Genomic DNA, 16,524 nt, shown 5'->3' with positions numbered 1-16,524 from the left:
TTCGCCCCGGTTTAGCCTCTGGAGCGAGGTCCCTCAGTGGAACAGACTTTTAAAAGTCCTGATTTTGTGCTCCCTTGCTCCGCTGCTTGCCGGGAGCCAGCTCCTCCCCCCGGGGTCTATCTTCCCGTCGCTTTGGATTCACGTCTCCACCATTCCTACCTTTCAGAAAGTGGTTGTTTTTCTGTTTCCAGAATTGCTATTCTTCTGTTTGATCTGCCGATGGATTTGCAGGTGTTTGCAATTTTTAGATAAGCTATCTAGCTGATCTCCTGGTAGCTGAAGTAGTCTCAGCCTGCTACTTCTCCTCCATCTTGACTCCTCCCCCATTGTTTCTATTAAGTTGCAATACTGTTTAAATTTTTAAAAGGCCAACATGTTTGGAGGGTATAGTATTGCACTGCTGAAAAGTGAAATACTCCCTTTTCCATCAGAATTTAAATGTCACTGTTGAACGTGTGTCATTTGATTTGCAGGTGCTGGGACACACTAAGAAGATCAGTTTTAAACTTGGCATTCACATTCAAAAGATGTGATTGGTCATGTTTATTAAAAAGGCGCTTGCTGATGGTATTATAGGCCTTGTCCATAGCCAACTACTGGATGGAGTTACCAAAGATTGGCCACGTTTCTGGAATGAAGGACTTTGGGGCTATACTGAGTATTTCTTTGTTACTGATTGGCCCTTGCACAATAGTGATACCCACACTAAGGAGAGTCTGTGCGAAATACCAAAGAAGGTGCAGACTCAGGGGATGCTTCAGGGAGCTACAGACATAAGAAACAATGGTAGAATGGCATGCATTACATGTCAAGCTGGAAAATGAAGACTGTGTGGTCGTGTGTTCTGGGGAGCTTAATGAGAAGCAGAGAGTAAGAAAGTTTCACAGAGGAGCAGAAAAAGAGTTCTGTGTGGTGGATTTGTACACACGAGGAGCTCTGAAAGAGAACGCTGTGCAGACTGGGTGGTGTGGGGGAGGGAGAGGAAAGACATGGAACACATGAAACAGAAATGAGAGTGTTGAGTCCCAAGGGCCAGAAGGCACCCCGTCTACTTGGAATGGAGTCTGTAGGTCAAGTTACTGAAGGAAATAAGCTCAGGTCTCAGGTAGGATAGGGAAATATCTTAAAGGTTCAAGAGCCAGGAAATAAGAAAAATTGTGGAAGCATGGGGGCGGGGCAATTCCTATGTGACAAAGTGGCCCGACAGTTATCACTTATAACAGTGATTATAGCTCACAGGGCAACTTCATATATATTATCTAACCTAATCCTCACAACCCGGGAGATGTGGTCTTTATTTTGCAGATATACTGAGCCAAAGATACTGACTGGCTTTGACTAGAGGCACAGAGTGCATTGTTCTTCTGCTCCAATTACTGCTTTTCAAGTAGGAGCAGAGAAATGCCTGCATATTGCCGGTCTCTGGACACTGTATAGCATGAAGAGAAGGGACAGGTAGGGAGACCACTGTAGAAATCCAGGCATAAGCAAATGAGGTGCCGGACTGGGCGGTGACAATGGGAACAGAAAGGAACGGAGAGAGTGAGGAGAGATTCCCAAGGTAAAATCAATAGGAAGTGCTGACTGGATGTGGGGGCATGGCCAGGAGAGACTCCAGGATTCTACATCGTGAGGCCTCAGTGAGAGAATTCTGGTGTCACTTGCAGAAGCAGAGGGAAAGCTCATCTGACAAATCTGGATTGACACACACAGTTCCGTTGTTGGGCAGAAGCTGTCTAGGTAGGTGTCCTGCACCTAACACGTGGAGGGTGCTCATAAGTCTGTGCGAGCGGATGGAAGAGAAAACAATAGTTTACGGCAGGGGAATGGATGAGCAGAACCAAGAGTAGAGTATGTGCAGAGATAAGAACAGATGTCAAGGATCAGGTCTGGGTGCGTGCCTTCCGTGGGACACAGGGGAAGGAGTGCTGGTGGTGAAGTAATAGGAGAAGAGACACAAACCTGGAGAGAGAATTTGGAGGGTTTATATTTCTTAAGACCTGGTAAAGCTTCTTATTGCTTTAGGGTAGTCCAAGGCACTTCAACATTTAAGAAAACACACTACCAGGTCCCATCGCTTAGGGGAAAGTGGTATATATGTCCCCTTCCGGCCACTCTTGAGTTACTTCTCACAGTGCAATCCCATAGGACATTGGAGGCAGAGTCACTTGGGACACTGCTAACACTTAACATGCTGGTTTGACATTGAGATTTGAAACAAACACCAGAATTTCCAGTTTGAATGCTATCTCTTACCCGACAGTTTTTGGAAGCAGAACAGAAAAAGACGATCTGGCTCTGCATCATTATTTGTACTTTTCCATCACTCCCATTGCCTTTTCCAACACCTGAAGGAAATAAAGTTAGGCTCGTTAGAACAAAGAGCAAAATGTCTCAGATTAACATTATGGATTAAAGAGAAAATTATGACAGCTAACAGTGTGTCAGTAGTGTATCATCTGGGTCTTCCTTGGATTCCGTCTTTAAAAGACAAAGCTTTAAGCCCAACTTTGTCTCCTAAAGCATAATTTATAAGGCTGGGGGTGGGAGGAAAGACATATAGTTTATCTTCTAAGACAGAATTTCATCTCTTCATCTTTCTAGAAAAAAATCAGGTAGGTAACTTGCCACCTTTCCTCCTCATGTGTTGCTTGATTCAGACATCCGACAATGGGTCTTAAACAGTCTAATTTCCTCTTACCCTCATCTGGAGTTAGATATTAGACTGCTGCATCCAAATATTCTGGTGGCACTCATGATACATCTATAGACAAATGGTTTCTTGCTCTCTATTCGATTCAGATGAACCCTTTTTTTTAGGAGTTCTTAAAGGCTGGTTTCTCAAGCCTTCAATTAATTCTAACTGCTTTTCTTTAATGAGGAATGTCACAAATACGCATAGAAGTAAAGGTTCAGAACTAAAAAAAATATTCTAACAGAGTCATATGTTAATCATTCTTGATGTTCAGATTCTATTTGCATCGTAGGTCCACATTATGAATTTGCATTAAGCATCATCATGTCTGAGCCTTACTTCCTCCACCCCATGCCATCCTATCCCATTGCAGTTGCAGAACTCCTTTGCAGAACTGATGTTGACCAGAGATTAGTGAAAATGTAGAACTAAATTAATACAAACCCTTACCACATGACAGGAAAGGGCACTGATTTACAAGCTTAATTCCCACACATTTAAACCTCTTAAAGCATATTTCTATAATATAAAAGGTAAAAAAGACATGAGGTGAAGAGTCTGGCTCACCTACTCCCACCTGTTTATTTGTCCAGCTCCAAATGGAGAATATTTTTATGCACATATAATCAAAAAGGAATTCTCACCCAGAGTATTTTTACATATGTACATATGCACAAATATGGATACATATTATTCCCCATTTCTGTGTTACAGAAATTGTTGCATACCACAGCACTGTCCTGTGCCTTGCATTTTTAAAATACATGTCAAAAATCTTATTTGACTTGACAGTAAAATGTTACAGCTGATTCAAAGTTAACTACAAGCCACTGTGGAAAACAGTAGGGAGTTTCCTCACAAAATTAAAAAGAGAATTACTGTATAGTCCAGTAATTTTGCTACTAGGTATTTACCCAAAGAATATTAAGCACCGATTGAGAGAATGCATAAAAGGACAGCCATGGGTTGGGATTGTTGGTACACACATGGGAGCAACCATCCCACACCTCAAGAGTCAGAACATTTCCCCACTGGCCAACTCATCAATGACACATAAATCACTTACCATGAATTGAATGAATAACAATTTTTTCAATCTTGACTGTTTTTCTTGGAGGGAGAGTCATGTTGTAGATATTTTTCACATCTGCAAAATATCCAACGTATCTACTCTGCAAAACAACAGAAGACTCAATTTAAGTGGAGGCGAAAAGTCTATCCTCAGCATTCCTGATTTTGTTCTTGTTTTTATTTTTACATAGAATTTAGGGAGAATCATTAATTAAAGAAACATTTTTTGAATGCCATGATATGACTAGGCATGCTTATGTTTGCTGCCTCATGAGTGAATATCTCCCTTAGAAGAAAAATTCTGAACTTTGTGCTGTGGGGAAGGAACAAGAAGGGAGGCACATGTGGCTCCTATAGGCCACTTTCGACTGCAAGGACACCTAACCAGACCCAGGGAAAGCGCTACAACCTTTCACCAAGACGTAATTAATATGACTGTGGAGAAGCTCGGTCTGGGGGTGGAGGCTTAACTGTGACTAAGTTCAAGGAAGGTCTGTGTCTGGCAGAGAGTAACCTCCTCATCACGAAAGGACTTGAGCTCCACACACCGCTAAAGAAGATACATAAGTTCTTGTCCTTGCGGCCAGCTTGAGTGTATTTTTTAAATATTTTATTTACTTATGTGAGAGTGTATGTGTGCATTAGAGAGACCAAGAGCATGGAGAGGAGCAGAAGGAGAGGGTGAAGCAGACTCCCCAGTGAGCAGGGAGCCCCAGGGTCATGACCCAAGCTGAAGGCAAACACTCAACTGACTGAGCCACCCACATGCCCCAGAAATTGGATATTATTAAGGTATCATTAAGGTAAGCTGTAAGTATGCTCCACACCCAGCACAGAGCCCAGTGGAGGCCTTGAACCCACCACCCTGAGATCCAGATCTGAGCTGAGATCAAGAGTCAGACACTTAACCAACTGAGTGACCCAAGCACTCCCTATAGCATTTTAAAGCAAACCCTTGATTTCATGCTATTTCATCCTCAAAATTTATGTTTTACTCTAAATTATATTTTTGCCCTGCTATACAAAATCTGATTTGAAAAATTTACAATGTGTCTTTTATTTCTACACTTATCTGTAGCTTTTGTCTTAGGCAGTGTATGCTGAACTTACTTTGTGAAATTTCAAACTTACCCTTTTAACTTAGATATATACTACTTCCTATTCTTTTTTTCCTTTTTTCAATGAACAACTAAACTTATTTTACAACCCATAGTTTGGAAAACATTCTAAGCCAAGTACTTCCAGAAAAGACTTTTTACCAACTCATGCTGTGATACATAAAGGCTTCTTGCTAAAGGAAATTCTGACTATTACCAACCCTGCTCTCAGTGGTAAAGACTGTTAACATTTCAGTTCTGTCTGGAGGCCATCCCTGGGTCTCTATAACTGGGATTTTCCCATCTGAAAAACACTTTTGCAGATTCCATGTCCTTGTGGCTGTGTACAGTCACAGACACAGTACATATCCTATCATCCAATCAAGTGAAGTCAAGGCAGGGAAGCATAAAAAGATACATACTTACCTTCAGTCATTTATCTTAATTTAAAACATAAGCATTTGCAAAACAGTGTGGAGATTCCTTAAGAAATAAAAAAATAGAGCTACCCTATGACCTGCAATTGCACAACTGGATATTTATCCCACAGATACAGGTGGAGTGAAAACAAGGGCCGTCTGTACCCCAATGTTTATACCAGCAATGGTCACAGTCGCCAAACCGTGGGAGGAATCAAGATGCCCTTCAAGGGAAGAACAGATAAACAGCATATGGTTCATATATATAAAGGAATATTGTGCCTCATCAGAAAGGATGAATACCCAGGATGAATACTGGATGAATACTTTTCTATTCATAGTATTTCTATGAATACTTTTCTAGATGCTGAAAAAGCATTTGACAAACTATAGCATCCTTTCTTGTCCAAAACTCTTCACAGTGTAGGCATAGAGGGTACATACCTCAATATCATCAAAGCCATCTATGAAAAATCCACAGCAAATATCATTCTCAATGGAGAAAAACTGAGAGCTTTTCCGCTAAGGTCAGGAACACAAAAGGAATGTCCATTATCACCACTGCCATTCAACTTAGCACTAGAAGTCCTAGCCTCAGCAATCAGAAAACAAAACAAAATTAAAGGCATTCCAAATTGACAAAGAAGAAGTCAAACTGTCACTCTTTGCAGATAGTATGATACTTTATGTGGAAACCCCAAAAGACTCTACTCCAAATCTGCTAGAACTTGTACAGGAATTCAGTAAAACGTCAGAACATAAAATCAAAGCAAGAAATCAGCTGCATTTCTATACACCAACAGCAAGACAGAAGAAAGAGAAATTAACGGGTCAATCTCATTTACAATTGCACCCAGAACTGTAAGATACCTAGGAATAAACCTAACCAAAGAGACACAGAATCTATACTCAGAAAACTATGAAGTACTCATGAAAGAAATTGAGGAAGACACAAAGAAATGGAAAAGTGTTTCATGCTCATGGATTAGAACAACAAATACTGAGAAAATGTCTAAGCTACCTAAAGCAATCTACACATTTAATGCAATCCCTACCAAAATCCCATCCATTTTTTTCAAAGAAATAGAACAAATAATCTTAAAATTTATATGGAACCAGAAAAGACCTCAAATAACCAAAGGAATATTGCAAAAGAAAGCCAAAGTTGGTGGCATCACAATTCCAGATTTCAAGCTCTATTACAAAGCTGTCATCATCAAGACAGTATGGCACAAAAACAGACACATAGATCAATGGAACAGAACAGAGAGCCCAGAAATAAACCCTCAACTCTATGGTCAACTATCTTTAACAAAGCAGAAAAGAATGTCCAATGGAAAAAAGACAGCCTCTTCAACAAATGGTGCTGGGAAATTTGGACAGCCACATGCAGAAAAATGAAATTGGATTGCTTCCTTACACCACACACAAAAATAGACTCAAAATGAATGAAGGACCTCAATGTGCAAAAGGAATCCATCCAAATCCTTGAGGAGAGCACAGGCCGCAACCTCTTCGACCTCAGCCACAGCAACGTCTTCCTAAGAATATCGCCAAAGGCAAGGCAAGCAAGGGCAGAAATGAACTATTGGGATTTCATCAAGATCAAAAGCTTTTGCACAGCAAAGGAAACAGTTAACAAAACCAAAACACAACTGACAGAATGGAAAAAGATATTTGCAAACAACATATCAGATAAAGGAGTAGTGTCCAAAATCTATAAAGAACTTAGCAAATACAACACCCAAAGAACAAATAATCCAATCAAGAAATGGGCAGAGGACATGAACAAACATTTCTGCAAAGAAGACATCCAGATGGCCAACAGACACATTGAAAAAGTGCTCCATATCACTCGGCATCAGGGAAATGCAAATCAAAACCACAATGAGATATCACCTCACACCAGTCAGAATGGCTAAAATTAACAAGTCAAAAAATGACAGATGCTGGCGAGGATGTGGAGAAAGGGGAACCCTCCTACACTTTTGGTGGGAATGCAAGCTGGTGCAACCACTCTGGAAAACAGTAGGGAGGTTCCCCAAGATGTTGAAAATAGAACTATCCTAAGAACAAGCAATTGCACTATTCCGTTTTATCCAAAGGATACAAACATAGTGATCTGAAGGGACACATGTACCCCAATGTTTATAGCAGCAATGTCCACAATAGCCAAACTATGGAAAGAGCCTAGATGTCTATCAACAGATGAATGGATAAGGAAGATGTGGTATATATCATTCATATATATATATATATATATAATACACACACACACACACACACAATGGAATATTATTCAGCCACCATAAAGAATGAAATCTTGCCATTTGCAACAACATGGATGGAACTAGAGGTATTATGATAAGCGAAAAAAGTCAGAGAAAGACAAATATCATATGATTTCATTCTCATGTGGCATATAAGAAACAAAACAGATTCATAAAAGGAAAGGAAGGGGAAAAACAATAAGGTAAAAGCAGAGAGCAAGGCAAACCATAAGAGACTTTTAACTCTAGAAAACTGAGGGTTGTTGGAAGAGAGGTGGGTGGGGGATGGGGTAATTGGTGATGCCATTAAAATTGGTGAAACCTTGGATGAACAAAAAACCCAGAAAAAAGAGGAAACAGATATGCTCATAAATCAAGGAATTGGGACGGTCTGTCTAACCTTGTGTTTGGCCTCTCCCTCAAAGTCACTAGAGATAAGTTCTGGTAAGCAGAATAGGCATTTATGTACAAATTTGAGTACTCCCATCAGGAATCACCAGAGTTTGAAGGAAAACACACACAAAACGCTGCAAACAAAGGTGCCAACACCTAAAGAAACAGATAATATGAGAGAAGAAAATATTAGAAGTGGAATAAATAACTTCAAAGAGATAAAAGAGGAGATTAGAAATATTAAAAATTATTATCCAGATGTCTTGGAAGTAAAGAACTCCATAGATGCTCTGAATAGCCGAAGAGACATACTTGAAGAGACAAGGAATGATCTAGAAGATGGACTTGAAGAATGTTCTAAGGTTACAATGCAAATGGCCAAAGAGATAATGAAGAAAGATCCAGGGCGCCTGGGTGGCTCAGTGGGTTAAGCCGCTGCCTTCGGCTCAGGTCATGATCTCAGGGTCCTGGGATCGAGTCCCGCGTCGGGCTCTCTGCTCAGCAGGGAGTCTGCTTCCTCCTCTCTCTCTGCCTGCCTCTCTGCCTACTTGTGATCTCTCTCTGTCAAATAAATAATAAATAAAATCTTAAAAAAAAAAAAAAAAAAAGAAAGATCCAGATATAGAGGAGAGATCCAGAAGCTCCAACATCCATTTGACAGGAATTCCAGAAAAAGATAATAAAGGGAATGGAGCAGAGGAAATAATTAATAATTGAAGAAAACTTCCCAGAGCTAAAGAAAGATTCAAATCTTTTTTTCTAAGATTTTAATTATTTATGAGAGAGGGACACAAGAGAATGCATGAGAGGGGGGAGGGTCAGAGGGAGAAGCAGACCATGCTCTGAGCAGGGAGCGGGACGTGGGACTGGATCCCAGGACTCCAGGATCATGACTTGAGCCAAAGGCAGTTGCTTAACCAACTGAGCCACCCAGGTGCCAAGAAAAATTCAAGTCTTGAGACTGTCAGTGCTTACCAAGTACTCAGTAAGATTGATGAATAGAGACTCCTAGGAATCTGGGAATTCCAAGGATAAAAAAAATCATAAAGTCTTCCAGAAAGAGGAGCGTGAACCTACAAAGGAACAAGAATCAGACTGACAGCAGACTTACTGGACACTATGGATGCTAGAAGGAAATGGGGCAGTAACATAAAATTTCTGCAGGGGAAAACATTTAAACCTCAAATCCTACATCCAGCCAAAGTGGCATTTTATTTTGAAGGTAAAACAAAGACATTTTTTGATATGAAAGAATTGACAGTTTGTTTCTTGCATACCCTCCTTGAAAGAATCACTGGAGGATATACTTTAGCAATCTAGGGTGACTATAAACACATACACACAATGTAGATTATCTTTCTCCCACATCAAAAAAGGAAAACAGGAAAATAAAATGCCACATTTCTACTCAGGAAGATGAACAGCTAACAGTGCTCTTGGGGCATATAGGAAAAGAAGGTTACGGATACTACCTAGATGTTAGTAAAGTTAAAGAGTGTGTTAAAATGAATTTAATCGTCGTAGCTTATGTATAAGTATAGATTCTAAACTACTGGGGATCACTTCTTGGCCTTTTGCTAAAGATCGAGTGTAAACTACTGGGGAGAGGGAGGGAATGCGTCAATAGGACAATAGACAGGAAGAGATGGGGTGAAAGTAACAAAAACACAGGAAAAAATGTGGCAAGAAATGTTAAAACGAGAAAGGCAAAAGTTGAGCTCTTATCAAGAGAAAGGTAACTTTATCATTAATATTGATGTGAATCTTGAATCTTTAAATTAAACCTTTTCCTTCCAAAAAAAAAAATACTACAAAGCAGGAGTAATCAAAATAGTACAGTAGTGCCGCAGAAAGAGACACATACATCAAAAGAACAGAACAGAGGCCCAGAAATAAACTCACACTGAACACCTGGGTGTCTCAGTTTGTGGGGTGATTGCCTTCAACTCAGATTATGGTCCTGGGGTCCTGGTAGAGAGTCCCATATCAGGCTTCCTCTCTTCTGCGGGGAAACTGCTTCGCCCTCTCCCTGCCACTGCCCCCTGCTTGTCGTCTCTCTCTGTCAAGTAAATAAGATTTTTGTTTTTTCTTTAAGATTTTTTCCATTCATTTGACAGACAGGGATCACAAGTAGGCAGAGAAGCAGGCAGAGAGAGAGGAGGAAACAGACTCGCCACTGAGCAGAGAGCCGGATGCTGGGCTCGATCCCAGGACCCCGGGACCATGACCCAAGCAGAAAGCAGAGGCTTTAACTCACTGAGCCACCCAGGCGCCCCAAATAAATAAAATCTTAAAAAAAAAAAAAACAGTTTCAGGGGCGCCTGGCTGGCTCAGTAGGTTAATCCTCTGCCTTTGGCTCAGGTCATGATCCCAGGGGCCTGGAATCAAGCCCTCCATCAGGCTCTCTGCTCAGTGGGGAGCCTGCTTCCCTCTCTACCTGCCTATCTGCCTACCTGTGATCTCTGTCAAATAAATAAATAAAAGCTTTAAAAATAAATAAATAAAAACGTTTCAGGAATAAACCCACACTTACAGGGTCAATTACTCCACAAAGAAGAAGAAGCCATATGCAATGGTGGAAAAGACAGTCTCTTCTCTAAATGGTATTGGGAAAACTGAACAGATACATCCAAAAGAATGAAACTTTTTTTCACCATACACAAAAATAAACTCAAAATGGATTAAGGTCCTAATGTGAGACCTGAAACCATAAAACTGCATACACCTGAACATAAAACAAACATAAAACTAAAGAAAACATAGGCAGTAAGACTTCTGACAATGGCCTAGCAACGTTTTTCTAGATAGGTCTCCTGAAGTGAGGGAAAAAAAAAGCAAACTATTGGGACTACACTAAAATAAAACTCTTCTGCAGAGTGAATGAAACCATCAACAAAACAAAAAGACAACCTACTGAACGGGAGGGGATAATTCCAAATGATGCATCAGGAGACGATAATTGCAGATGACGCATCTGACCAGGGGTTAATATTCAAAATATATAAGGAACTTCTGTAAGTCAACATCAAAAAAATAGCAACAATAACAACAAATACCTAAACTTTCTGATTTTAAAATGGGCAGATGACCTGAATAGACATTTTTCCAAAGAAGACATCCAAAGGGACAGGAGAATCATGAATTTTGGCACGAGAGGATAAACATCAATGATCTGGGTCACAGTGAGAAGCTAGGCTACTTAAGGCATACAGCAACAAAGTTAAAGCAGGGGGCAGTTTATAGTTGTCAAAAAACTACTATATTATTTTTTTTTTAAAAAGAAAGAAAAAACCCTATTGTATTTTAAAGGGAGACCAAGGTTCCTCATGAAGGAATTTAACTTTTGAGCTCCACACTGTCTCATTTCAACATTATACAGTGATGTATCTTCTTCAAATCCTCCCCCATCCTAAGCTGCTTGGAGTTTCTCAAATTTCTCCTACACTAGCAGACAGGTAGTGCCAGCTTCCCAGCATTTTCCAGCAGATGAACTGGACCAAAAACCTGCTGGACGGGGGAGGTCTATTTCAAAGAAAAGGAGGGACACGGAAAAGAACATGTGTATACTACACCGAGATCACCTCAGTCCACGATGGCCCTATGTCCCAACCAGACAGCAGGCAGCAAGGCTTGAGATTAACCTCCACCCCCAGGAGGGCTGTTGCCCATTATGGAGTTTTACGAGACCAGTGCTCTAACCCCTGAGCTACGGAGGCACCACTATGGAGTTTTAAAACAAAGACAACAACAGCACCAGTCAAGGAACCAAGGAACCAACGTCCTAGCCCTGTCTGGACACCGTCTGGCTGCACAATCATGGGCAAACGCACTCGGCGTCTCAGGGTGTCCTATACACTATACAGTGAGCATCAGATCCAAAGGTCTCTGCAGGCCCTCCTAGCTCCACACTGGGGGACTGCCACCCATCCAAAGTGGGGCTATGGCTTCCCGTTTGCATGCCAAGCGCGTCCCAGTAGAAGTTCTCAGGTCACTAACACAAGCCTCCCCGGGCAGCCAACGAGTCCCTCACCTCTCACCCCTCACCTGCCAGGTCCACCTGGCACGGACCCCTGTCAAGGACCCTGTTGTCCCCCAAAGTCAGATGCTGCAGGGCCATGCTACATCAGTGACGGGTGACCCCCTGAGACCAGGGCAGGAAGAAATCCCAACTACTTATCAGGAGAACTAAAGGCCATATGTAGAGGGGCCCAAACCATGGTAATATTTTAGAAAAACATGCCCCAATGCCTTACACACCAGACTCCCAACAATACAACTGCTATCTGTATCTTTAAAATTTACTGTAAAGCACATAAGTCGCACACAAATACCTGTCCACACAGAAATGCCTTTCCAGGAAAAAGAAAATTTGATCACATCAGATTCTACGTATTTGGCAGACTGATTAACATTTAATTCCAAAAGCTGAGAATCTCTCCTGTGGTTAAATACCACCCTAAGGTGGAGACAAAAACTGAGCCCAGAGCATTTGCAGGACCGTTAAGAGGGTGCCAGAGGCAGGCAAATAAGTCCACTGTTGCCATGGTCAGGGTCATCCCAATGTGGCCTGGGGGTTGGCATGGGGATGGGAGTGGTGCATGGGGCCATTGGTTGGGCCATGGGTTACCAGCTGCAGCTTGTATGGAACTGACCCAAGGCCTTCAGCAGGCAAGAAGCCAGTGAACTCCTAGGCCACCCTTAGTTTCCCCTCCTCCTGGGCCAGGACACTCCTGTGGTCTCTAAACTGGGAGCTGGTGCCTGTACTTCTTATCAGTCTGTAATGCACGGTCTATAGCCTTTCTCAATTAGCCTACCTCCACTGACCTTTGGCTCAGGAGAAAATACTTTGTTCTCTAAACTGTAACTTCTTTTCACAGGTAAGGGAATGATGGGATGACGAGGGTGGCCCTTGGCTGCACCTGATCTGTTGACCCTGGAGGTCCCACTGGATAAGAGGACAACAGGCGACTCACCCCTCTGGCCACTCCACTCCCAGGACCTGAGGCCCTTATAAGAGTCAGTGTAAGAACCTGGCGATTCACAGACCTGTACCCCTGGGGCTGACAATGCATTATATGTTAATAAAAAAAAAATTTTCTTCTTAAAAAAGGGAATCAGTGTAAGGGGCAAGGGTAAATCAGGGGTTTCATCTGGGAAATAGGAGCATCCCAGCACTCCTCTGGCACTAAAATAACACAGGAACCTAGAGAACCAAGTCGCCAGGGACACACTTCCAATTACTGCCCTCAGGCTGAGTAAAGGTGATATATCTAAAGACTGGCCTGTGTGTTGCAAGCGCTGCCCAGGAGTATTTACCTGTGCCATTTGAGGCCACAGTCTGCCCTGGGGCTCAGCCCCTGCCCAGCCCACCCTTCCCTGGCAAATCCTAGGGCCTGTCTTTTCTTTTTAGGGCTTTAGAAACCATCAAAAATCAGCCTCAGTTACCAAAGACATTTCTAAAGAGTGTCCTCCTTTCTTGCCTTGGCAGCAATAAGGACAGTAAGTAGGACTTCCCTGGACAGACGGCATAGTAGGATTCTGGACTACAAGGGCTCTGAAGACTGCCAGGCTTAGAGTGAAATCCCACGTCACCTGCACATGCCAGCTGTGTGACAATGGACAAAGGACTTCAACTCTGAGCTGTGAGGTTTTCCAGCTGTGAACTGAGGACATTCCCACCCTGTAAGGGAACTGCTCTACCTTCTGCCATTCTTAGAGACGATATTACTCTTCAATTAGACAGATTCACTCCATTACATGGGTTCCCTCCAAGGAGAAAGCATTTTGCTTCTGGGAGTGACAAAAGCAATATTTTCACCACGCCTTCATTGGATCCCACTTGTAGCAGGTACTCCCAAGACTAGAGGATGTGTTTCCCCTGGAATTACCTGCAGCCCCCGCTGTGAGGTCAATGGCAACTTGGATGGCAGGACTGGACTTCATGTTGGCCCACTCCTCTGCTGGTCTCTGTGGAAGGCAACTCTCCGCAGCTTATGACGGGTGTCTCATATCCCTGAAAGGAGACCAGAGCTCACCATCAGTGAAGCCTCTGCAGCCTTTCTCTAGAACTGCTGCCTAGTTACTGGGATGTCAACCTCTGGGAGCTGGGAGATCAGCTCTCCCTTTTGGAAAAGAAGGAAGGAAGGAAAGAAAGAAAGAAAAAGAAAGAAAGAGGAAGGCAGTGAGGGTATCAGTGCAGCTTAGCAACTGGCCTGCCTTCTACTCGCCCACCATCTCCCCATGAAAAACTCGCAAGTCAAAACCCTTCAGTGAGTTATCAGAGCTCTAGCCACTCATAGGGAGCATTTCAACCAACCCTTCTGAAAATCTACAAGTGAATGCCAAATACCACAGACACCCAAGCCATAACAAACTAGTTTTTCAGAGGCCTATGTGGAACTGTCAGGAAACTAAGCTCAGTTCTAAATTCAGACAGCAGCCTGAGTTGAGTCCCTCAGAGGAGGTCACAAAACAGTAGGTCTGGAAAGTAATGGCTTAGGCGTTCTGCTAAGTGACATATGCGTGGGTCTCAATTCCTGATCTTCCACCAGCAGGATGAGCCCTTGGGCCCCTTAAGCTGGAGGTCCCCCCATATCAAAGGTGAATAATAGAATTATCATAATATAAAGGCAATCAAAATAGCCACAAGGGACAGCTGTTCTTAGAACTACGGAGTACAGCACCAAGCATTAGTCATGGTCAACAAAGGCCTCTTCAGACCTTCTCAATCATAACCATGTACACAAAACACCTGGGAACCTTGTTAAAATACAGATTCTGATGTGCTAGGCCTCAGGTGGGACCAGAAACCTTGCCAGTTACTACAAACTCCCAGATGAGGCTGATAATGACTGGCCACCAATCACATTTTGAGAAGCAACACTGTGTCCTAAATTTGTTTGATAAGAATCACTGGAGCACCAGTAAAATATTCAGATAGCCAAGCTTCTCTCCTAGTACCTTGTTTCAGCATGTTTGGGCTAGAACTAAAAAGTTTGGGAAAACTAGAGTCTACTCCTCAACTGTCAAGACAAAAATCAACTATCACAGAGAAATGGACTTTAAAAATACAGATTTTTATAAAAAAGGAAAGGTGGCTCATTAACACATAATATCAAGATAACGACTTCAGCAACCAATTCTGTGTGGTTTTCAAACTAAGTAAGTGACTTATCCGTCAATACCAAAGAACAATTTTTATTCATCACGCTAAAGACCTCTGTGCTCCCACTCAGGCCACCTTTTGGAGGGTGGTGGGCCAGCTGGGTTATTAATGAATGCCAACGCGGACCTAAACGTCAGCGGAAAATAATTTCATGCCCTAAGAAGTCTTTTTTAACCACTTGACACCTGCTGTGAATGATCAGACACCAAGAAACTTGCTTTCTTTGAAAAACAAAACAAAACTGTAAAACCAGCAACCACAAAAGCATAGTACTGGACTTGAAAAAGCAACTAAGTGAAACAGACAAGACATGCATTTTATGTTATTGATAGGACAGGAGAGGCAGTATCAGTAACTACAGTTGACGAGGTTGTGGCCATCCTGTACCTAGAGAAGGCTATGAGGGTCCTAATCCAATCTCTTCCTTTTCCAGATGGAAAACTGAGGCCACAAAGCAAAAGCTTTTCCAAGGTCATACAAGTTTAGTCAGAGGACTCAAGTCTTGCCTTTTGGGTGTGTGCCTATCAAGCAATACTGAATTCCTGAGTATTCTTACCTGACCAAAAAGAAAAGCAAAAAACAAGCACCAAACCCTGCATTTTAGAGCGAAAATGGAGGCAAGTGGGGAGAGTCACACAGGGCCTAACCCATGTGGCTTCTCCATCGGTTGAATTCTTGGGGTGCCAACATTTCTTTCTTAGTTTATAAGAAAGGCACAGATCCTACTATATGTCATCGCTGTGAATTTAACCCCTTCCGGTATGCGAAACTTAAGTGCATCAAATCCCACAAGTAAGGACTCAAGAGAATTACTAAAATACTAAACAGTGATGGGAACTAACAGATTAAGTCAGCAACTGACTCACATTATTGTGTGGTTTAAGAAGGCGGCTTCAAGAAGTCTGGAAAAATACATTCGGCTTGGGGAGGCAAGACTGGTCAGCAAAAGTTAAAACTCAGTCTTGAGCCAGTTAAAAAGCTGAATCCTTTTCGGGCCCTTTTACCTCTCCTGCAAGCACAGAGGGGTCCTAATCCAGGACTGAGAGACAAACAACATTGCCAGCGGCACAGCCTTCTGAAGTTCCCAGGGGAAATGGGTCTCTTGCCTGGGAGAAGGCTCTGAGTCCGCCTGCTCCACCAGGTAACACCAAGGAGGAGAAGACTGCAGCACAGACTCAAGCCAACCCGGCTGCCCTCCCGCCCAGGACTAGAGCGGGACCCAAGGCGCTGCGATGCCGGCCCGTCTGCCCGCTAACACGCCGGCCAGGCAATCGCGCTCCGAGGCTCCGGATCCCGGGGGCACAGGACCCGCGAGGGAGACTGCTTCCCGCTTTCTTGTCCTTGGACTCCAGCCCAACAACCTGCACGAGTCTCTCATTCATAACCGCCTCCACTCGGGCCCGGACACCGGCGG

At 42.7% G+C, this 16,524-nt stretch overlaps 1 protein-coding gene across 1 annotated transcript in view; it reads right to left on the bottom strand.

The window, feature by feature from the left end:
• The window catches only part of LOC131814144 (small ribosomal subunit protein mS31-like), a 44,426-nt gene that overhangs the window by 10,499 nt on the left and 17,403 nt on the right, over positions 1 to 16,524 (bottom strand). The window contains 1 exon segment of the mRNA XM_059144872.1: positions 2,257 to 2,348. Within this exon segment, the coding sequence (XP_059000855.1) occupies positions 2,257 to 2,348 (92 nt within the window).

This window comes from Mustela lutreola, chromosome 13, assembly GCF_030435805.1.
Source record: "Mustela lutreola isolate mMusLut2 chromosome 13, mMusLut2.pri, whole genome shotgun sequence".
NCBI lineage: Eukaryota > Metazoa > Chordata > Mammalia > Carnivora > Mustelidae > Mustela > Mustela lutreola.
Note: the sequence above shows the minus strand (reverse complement) of the source record. Positions and strands in the feature narration are given on the sequence as shown.